The sequence below is a fragment of the Kryptolebias marmoratus genome, linkage group LG14, assembly GCF_001649575.2.
Source record: "Kryptolebias marmoratus isolate JLee-2015 linkage group LG14, ASM164957v2, whole genome shotgun sequence".
NCBI classification, from domain to species: Eukaryota; Metazoa; Chordata; class Actinopteri; order Cyprinodontiformes; family Rivulidae; genus Kryptolebias; species Kryptolebias marmoratus.
The window spans coordinates 18,231,289-18,239,800 of NC_051443.1; the positions used below are offsets into that span (position 1 = coordinate 18,231,289).

At 45.7% G+C, this 8,512-nt stretch overlaps 1 protein-coding gene across 1 annotated transcript in view; it reads right to left on the bottom strand.

Moving 5' to 3' along the window:
• The window catches only part of scarb2c (scavenger receptor class B, member 2c), an 8,136-nt gene extending 2,135 nt beyond the window's left edge, over window positions 1-6,001 (bottom strand). The window contains exons 1-9 of the mRNA XM_017410584.3: window positions 5,754-6,001; window positions 5,107-5,264; window positions 3,897-4,041; window positions 3,400-3,680; window positions 3,144-3,263; window positions 2,305-2,483; window positions 2,070-2,188; window positions 819-892; window positions 143-194 (exon numbers count right to left, since the gene is read on the bottom strand). Coding sequence (XP_017266073.1) covers window positions 143-194; window positions 819-892; window positions 2,070-2,188; window positions 2,305-2,483; window positions 3,144-3,263; window positions 3,400-3,680; window positions 3,897-4,041; window positions 5,107-5,264; window positions 5,754-5,876 — 1,251 coding nt within the window. The 5' untranslated portion in view covers window positions 5,877-6,001. The remainder of the gene's footprint in view (window positions 1-142; window positions 195-818; window positions 893-2,069; window positions 2,189-2,304; window positions 2,484-3,143; window positions 3,264-3,399; window positions 3,681-3,896; window positions 4,042-5,106; window positions 5,265-5,753) is intronic.
• Between the last annotated feature and the right edge of the window lie 2,511 nt (window positions 6,002-8,512).

Here is an 8,512-nt window from a genome sequence, read left to right on the forward strand (position 1 = left end):
CCCAGGGGGTCGCTGGGTAGAGGGGATGTCCGGGTTTCCCCTCCTGGATCTGTCACCTCCACGACTCAACCACAGCTGGACGTAAACCAGCGTATATCTGCAGAAACCATGTCAGAGGTGTAACCTGTGTGTGTGTGTGTACCTCGTTGAGATAAACCACAGGGAAGACCACCGTCCTCACCTTTCCCGTTTGACTGAAAGTGAAATAAAAATCAGGGTTTTTTTCAAGATGAGCTCAGAGAACAGAGGACAGTGTTAATAAAAAGCTTGTTTTTTTGATGTGAAGGTTAGTCTAACTGCTGTTCCAGGAACATCCAGTCCCCAGACTTTAGATGCTGTTTCTGCTGAGTGTGTTTAGGGTTAGAGAGGAAACAGTGTTTTCCATGAAGGCCGCACGGGAATATTTATCTGTAAAAATCTGATGAGACATAAAAGAAGGGTCTGCCAGAATCTACAACCAGCTGGGCGGATGGTTTTATAGTTATATTCAATCTTTCTCTTAGGTTTGTTAAACAAAGTGGTGCTTTTTTAAATGTAGTCGCAGATTTTACAAAGCAGAGTTTTGTGTTCCTTTGTTTCGAATCGAACAGCAGAATCCGTTAAAGTGAACAGAGAGGGGGAAACAAAACAAACGTCTACATTCAGACCGTTTCTTTCAGGTTCACAGATGCACAAACAAGTGACTCAGAACTGTTCAAAAGTCCACCGGCGCTGATGATGGTGGCAAAACAGCGTTTTTATCTTCCCGACTGCCCTTCCCAGATAATCCCACGGCTGCGGGAGAAGCCAGCGAGGATGCGTTTTGAAGCAGCGCCTACCTGAAGGAGGGCAACTGCTCCACGTAGGCGTTAATCTGGAGGCGCTTGGCCGCTCGTAGGAGGACTCCTGTCAGCTGCGGGGAAAAAACAACACAAAAATAAACACAATCAGACTGTCTGAGCTCGCCGCCTCCCACCTCCCCATCACGGTGTGGAAACGAACATTCAAACGACGAAAAAGCCCCGTCTCTCCTTCGGTTTGAACACATTCAGGAGCTTTCGAGCGGCTTTTTTTAGGCGTACAGCCGTTTCATCACGTTTCCCGTAGCGCCTCAAGTCTTCGCCCGCTGCTGAAACTGAACCAGCGGGCGTGCTGCTGGGCGGAAAACTTGTCGGCTGCGAGCGAACCGAAGCGTTTTTCATTGGTGCACAAGAGAAATGCAGAATTGATCGAAAGGAAGTGATGCTTTAAAATGAACCTCGGCTGGTTTGTTGTAACCCAGCAGGATCGGGTAGCTATCTTTGCTTCTGCAAATTTACCTTCATTTCTGCAAAAAAAAACACACTGAGTAAGATTATATGTAAGCCTGTTTTCTAACTCTTTTTTTATTTACATTTACAGAACTCCCGGCTGATTGGCTGGATAATCCGAGGTGTCCTGAAAGGCTTTTCCTGTCCCCGTCCCACCTGCCCCAGCTCAGTCCTGTTGTTACGGGTTATTACGCCCGATAAGAGCCGTCAGAGCTTATCTCCGGGGGACGGCTCCGTACCACGTACCGCCGCTTTAATTTTTAACCACCGTTTGCTGGCTCACCGCTGCAAAGCAGCAAAACCAAAGCGAGACAGCTCGCCGCCCAGTGGCGGGCTTTGATACCGAAAGCAGCCGAAGACACCTTAAAAACAAACAAAAAAAAACATTTCTGGCAGGAAGGCGTATGTTTTCGGCCAGCACCCAGCTGTGTGTGTGTGTTTCTCTGTCTTCATGTGGGTAGGGAGACGTGCTGCTGCTGGCTGACGGACCCGCGTGCTGAGCGGGACCTACAGCAGAGTCTCCTCAGATAAAAGGAGCCGTAAATGAATCATTTACTGACTAACAAAGTGGGAGAAACTGACTGGATTGTAGCCATTTCTGTGTTTGACTCCGAAGGTTAATCAGTCGTGGAGGCACAATCAGGAATGACACTCACACAAACACACACACAGGCAAAAACACAAGCGCCTGCCATTAGGCGCTATTAGGGAAACTATCCGGTTCCTAATGGGAAGGAAATGAAGGCTGACAGTCAAAGTGTCCGAGGAAGAAGCTTTTACCGGATTGATGTCGATGGCAGTCTGGTGGTGCTCCTTTTTAGGCTCCATGCCAAAAACGTCCTGAGCGAACTTCTCATCCGCCTGGTAAAAGTGCGGCGAGGACATTATGATGGGAGCTCCTGAACACACACGCGAGAGACCAAACGGTAGGAGAAAATAAATAAATAAATAAATCAGTCGAACAGATTCAGCAGAGCCGTCCGCATAGTCTCGTGTGATTGGACGCCGCCCCCACCTTGCTTGCAGGCGCTGACGTTGAGCAGGCCCGAGCCGAGGCAGTTGCCGGGCGGCACGCAGAAGCCTGCGTTAGACGGGTTCACGGTCAGGTTGGCGAACACCTCGTAGGGGGGCACGAAGCGATACCCGGGGACCCCCCTCACCGTCACGTCCTCCGTGTACAGGGCGTACAAAGACCTTGGGAGCAGAGTCACATGACATCATGCCGCAGGTCCTTCACGTTCCGTTTCAAAACGACCCGCGTTAACAGAAGCAGATATGTGTACAGAAGCAAACATGGACGCCGCGAGTGTTGGCGTGCATCGGGGCAAGAAAAGAAAAAATCAAAACTGGCTTACGTCTGCCTGCGGCGTGAACGAAGCCGCATAAAAAAAACAGAAACAATCCCGCGGTGAAGGTGGAACAAGGAGGAAGGAGTTGCACTTATGTTGTATAAGAGCTCCGTGACAATCTGATTTCTGGAAAACCTGAGTGGCAAAACAAGTTTTACGGGAAGCGCTCAAAGGTTATTTCACCCGCGGCTGCACTTCCTCCTTCGGATCCATTTGCGGCGGAAGCTGGTACTCTTTGTTTGGAGCAGAACCTAAACCAGAACCGTCAACCAGCTAAAGACCTGGGTAGTAAGGAGGAGGAGGACCGAGGGCTAAAAACAGGAATGCTGCATCAGCAAAAGTGGGCACGAAACTAGGAAGACGTTACGGAAGTTTTACAGGAAGGAAGAGTGATGCGTCGCTGTGCACAAAAGTAACAAAAAAAAACATCCAATAGCTGAAGTAAGATGCATCTAATTCATTTAAAAACCAGGACGAGTTTACACCTGCAGGGGGAGAGCCTCACCTGCACAGGTCAGAGGAGAACATGTAGAGGACCTCGTTCTTGGAGAGGACGGGGTGGAAAAAGGCTCCGTTGGTTCCGTTGATCATGTTGCACTCGTCGGACGTCCACCAGGACACGGAGCTGCATCCAGACACACAAACAGGAACGTCAGCGCTTTTATTTGGCATCAGGATCACAGACGTAATGTCATCTGATCGCCTGAAAGATCGATATATATATATATATATTTTTTTTTTTTGACAGAAGGTCGCAGCACCTGTCACCCCTCCACGTGTCCACTCGAGCAAAGTCCCTGTAGTCCTGCAGGCCCGTGAAGAAGACGTAGTTCCCGTCGCTCGTGGCGTTGCTCTTGTAGAAGAGCCCGAAGAAGTCGTCCAGGGTGGGGTCGAACTTCTTGGCCTCTTTGAGCAGCTGGTCCTCGTAGCCCCACAGAAACTCCCTCACCGTGTGCGTGCAGAACAGGCCGGCGCCAATGAACCTCATGTAGGCGGAGAGGAAAGAGGCGAGAGGCGAGTCCTTGAACTTCTCCATCACCGTCTGCTGGGGGGGGGGGCACAAAAAGGGCCACAACGACTTTAAATACAAAACACCCTGATGTCCGTTTCTATTTTATTATATTATTTATTATTTCAAATATTGGGTTGTTCTGTTAGTTTCATAGTTTCACGTCTAATGTGTCCTGCTTCACAAAAAGACACCGTCCTTACATTCGTAAGCAACTAAACTACAATCTTTTTTTTTTTTTTGGCTCACCAAGGCAGGGATGTTCAGGGTCCTGATGAGGTCGCTTTCTGGGCCTTGGGACATGTCGTGCTGGAAAACGTAGGTTTTGGGGTTGGCGGCTGAGACTCTAGTGCCGTTGTCCTGGAAGGACACGTCCTCCATGGGCCGGTACTCTCTGCGTTAAAAAAAACAACCCATTGGAACAATCAGGAGGACGGCTCAGACAAAGAGACAACGCGGCCTTTACGCAGACTCCCCGCGCCTGACTTAAATGCCACCCCCTCACAAACTGACTCATATACGATTGTGAAATCTTCAGTAATACCGTTTAAGGTTCTGAGTCAGTGATTAAGTTCCCAACTTTAGTAACCTTTGCAAACAAATGTAGGTTTTACAAAATACTATGTTAGTCATAGCGGGCGGCCCGCTCGTCCTGAGCCTGGTTCTGGTTCTGGTTCTGCTGGAGGTTTCTTCCTGTTAAAAGGGAGTTTTTCCTTCCCACTGTTGCCAGCGTGCTGCTAAGGGTGGGAGACTGCGACGAAGCGAAGGTTCAACGTACAACCTGCTGGCACCCTTGAGCTTTTTTTCTAACATATGTGAAGGTTTCTGTGCCACGTAAAGAAACTGACCTGAGCTGAATATTAACTGGGTGAAAGGGATACACAGGAGGGGGGAGGGGAGGGGAGGGGGGTTGTAGGCACAATAATGCTGAAAGAAGCATAAAATTAAAAAAAAAAAAAAAGCTTTGGGAGACAAAAACCTAAGAGCTGCAGTTCCTTCTCCTTGGCAACAGCGGCAGCTGTACGAAACCACAAAACGCCCTGGTGTGGCAGAAGCACATGACGGAATCATTATCTGAAATATAAAAGTACATATCCTGAATGTTGTGATGCAGCTCATCTAAATTATGTAAAGAACAAAGTTAAAGGCGGTCCAACAAAGTGGCATGGTTTGGTCTGAACTGGTTTACCCTGTTTCCTGTCGCCTCTGATTTGTTTCACATCAGATACGACGTGTAGAAGGTGGAGAAAAACAAACAAACGACCGTCTACGCTTTTATTTTCTTATTTTTTCCCTCTTCAAAACTAAACATTTGCACCTTAGCTGTTTTATGTTCATTTGCTATGAAGGAGCCATGCTGGGTGGATATTTAGGCTTTTTTTTAAAACGCTGCTTTAAAAGTTCCTCGACCTCCAGGTCGGAGAAAAGAAGCCACTGCGACGCCGGCCCTCCCCCTCACCGGTACGTGTAGGGCCCGAGCTCCTCCACGGCCGGCTTCTCCCCGTCCAGCACCTCCTGTGGGTTTGTCACGTTGAAGAAGTAAAACTGCATGTAGATGGGCGCCGGAGGATCTTTCCAGGCTCCGAAAGCCTCCGTTCCGTTTTTCAAAACCACTTCCTGCGGAGGAGGACAGGGGACAGAGGGGAGTGGGTCACTTGAGGGTGAACTGTGACCTGATGACGAGCTGCTTCACATCACATGAGGATGACAGGGTGAAAAAAAAACATCATTCTGGCATTAAATTGTGAACTGTATGTGAGCTGACAGGTTTTTAGGTTAACCTATTCTATCCTATCATAACTGATATGACGTCAGTCAATCTGCTAACAGAAAGTGCTGCTATCTTTACATCTGACCAACAGGTAAACGTCAAACTGGTGACGTGAATGTAACATAATAAATATATATTGGAGGGGAAAAAAATAAACTTTTTTAAAGCCTAAGAGCTAAAGAAAAAAAAGAGTTAGAGTCTTGTTAGTTTCTTATGAACAACGTTTCTTATGAAGAAACTAGCAAGACGGCACTGAACCGAGCGTTGTGACGCCGAAGCTAATGCTAGCACAACAAAGCTAACTCCAAAACACGATTAGCTTGGGAAGCGTTTACCTGTTTAACCGCCGAGCGCAGAGCGTCTGGAAACACGTTGCTCAAAACTAAAGCAATCCCGATGATCAGCAGCAGGACGGACAGCACTCCGGTGCCGTACACGCAGCATGTTTTCAGCAGCATGGTGAGACAGCAGAAAAACAAACACAGATATCAGGCGAGCTGCCGAGTCGGGAGATGTTTATGTTTTGATCGGGAGGAAGCCCTCCCAGTCTCTCCCGAGGACTTTCGGTCTTTGGAGGCGAAAGGCTCCCATCCGGAACGAAATGCGACGCCGCCTCCACTTCCGGTTTCTTCGAAAGTCGAGGGCTTCCCGGAGCACTCAGACGCGGAGACGACCTAAAAACAGTTGTGAAAGTGTTAGCTGTGATTGCAGAACTGAAATACGAGGTGCTCATGTGGCAAATAATGGAAAACATATATCGCTATATATTTTATGATTATTTAGTCGTGAACACGGAACGCGGGACTAGTGTTTATCTTGAATGTAAACACTCTTTGTTTTCCATCGCTCAAAACGCTGGAGTTCACTTTTGTCCGGAAAAAAACCCCAAAAACTTATTGGTAAGATAGTAACATTAAACCACTAACTCGCAACAATGATATTTACTGTTATTACCTGGTTTGCTAAGCATTCAACTGAACGACTTAAAATGACTTTAAACATCTATATATTTGTTGCCTTGTTCTGCAAAAGTAATGAGCCGCCTCGCCACTAGATGTCACTGTTTTAACATTTATTGAAACACTTCTTGTCAGAAAGCTGGAATTATTGTGGTTGTTTAGTCAAAATTCCTTGTTCCATGACCACACTTTGGCTTGTCAGACTAATAAATGAGCCGTCTGAGTGAATTATTTCTTTCTCAGTTTAAAAAAAAAGAACATTTCTAACCTTCATTATCAAATATGCGGCTCGTGCAAGTGAATAGTTTCCAAAAACAAAACATGCAAACAACTAAAATCCCAATAAAACATTTTGATGTTTGCTTTGAATTACAGGTTTTGTTGCCACGCACCGTGATGCATTAGCTCACCACTCCAAATGGATCAACATTACAAACATACAGCGTAAACATGTTTCTACCTGCATTTTTACCGCAGTGTTGTTGAAACACCGGACCATAAAAATCACCTTGACTTGTTTCTCAACACGACATGGAGTACTGCACAGCTTCAGATTAGAAAAAATATTGTCTCAATCTGGGGAACCTTCGACAAGGCCTGTTAGGTGTGGATTTGGACTTTTTTATTTCAGTCGTTCATATTAGGTGGTCTGAAATTTGGCTAAAACGTCTTCAGTTTTACCACTTGCATGAAGGCCAGTAGAGTTCAACCCTAGCAGGTGGACAGATTGTAGCTGGTTACTGTTTTCTGATTAATTTAGGTTATTAAGGCAAATCATTTGTATTATTTTTGTGCTGATTTTGTCTGAATATTTAACTTTTTAAATCAAATATACAGTGACAGTTTTTAAACCTGGAAGGTGTAACAAATACTGACACAGTTTTAAATTAACCCTTATTTCTTTCTATTACCCCCCCCCCCCAAAAAACAAAACAAAACAAAACAAAACAAAACAAAACAAAACAAACAAAAAAAACAAACAAACAAAAAAAAAACTTTCTTTTATTACTAAGTGGTCTTCATCTATTATTCATCAGGCTTTCTAAAGGTTCTTTAAAGTTGATTCTTTTGGGCAGGGGGGTGGGGGCTTTGGCTGCTTTTACACCTAGTTTCCGTCCAGTCCTTATACCTGATCATGACAGGACTTTAAAAGATGAGGGAAGTGGACAAGCGGAGGACAAAAGAATTATTAGGTCTAAGGAACTATCTATGGCGGGTCTTTAGGTAACATCCTGCAAAGACCCGACATGGGACCTGAGAGATGCATCATCTTTCTACTATAGTAGCTATTTAACACCATGTTGGTGTTAAAATAGGAATTTAAGCCTGTCCAACTGAGTTACCGTTGGTAAGAAACTGTAAAAAATCAGGTTTTGTGACAGGGGGTGACAAAGTGCCTTTAAGAGCCTGTTGGTTCTTTGCCAAGTTGCTCAGACACAACACTGGCTCATCCTGTGAGCTTAGAGGCCTCTTTTATACCGAAACGACTTGTAGGTCAGAGATAAGTGGCTCAACGAGCAAACAACAACAACAACAACAACATTCACACTGGACTGAATAAAAAAGCAGCCAAAAGTTAAGGAAAAAAAAATACTGAAGATTTCAGCATAGTTCTGCTGGTACTGATGTGCTGTTGTTTTTAATCAGTCCTGTAGTTCCCAAAGTTGGGGTCGGGACCCCACTGCAGGTCACAAAACACCAGTTAGGGGGTCAAGAGATGGTCTCCAGAAATACGAGACGTTGGTGTTGTTTACGTTGAGTGCGTACCCTCATTACAGAACTGCATATAATTCTTTCAGACTGCTGTTCAGGTTAACCCTTTTTAATGTTTGATTTCATCCCTTTTAACCTAATCTTTTTTGTGTGTTTTCACAATGCACATATTTATTTAATTTCCTAACAATATTTGTGCTGCAAGTTTCTAACAATGTTATTTCCCCCCCAGATTTAACATTAATTACTGCAAACTGCCATTTTGATGATAAAAACAGCAGGGTTTTTTTTTTAGGGAAATGTCCCTTTAACCGCAGCATGAATGGGGCACAATGGTGGCCAGAAAGCGGGCTCGCTCACCGCGGTCACGAGCGCTCGGGGGACGTGACGTCACTTTCCTGAACCGGGGGCAGGCAGGGGGC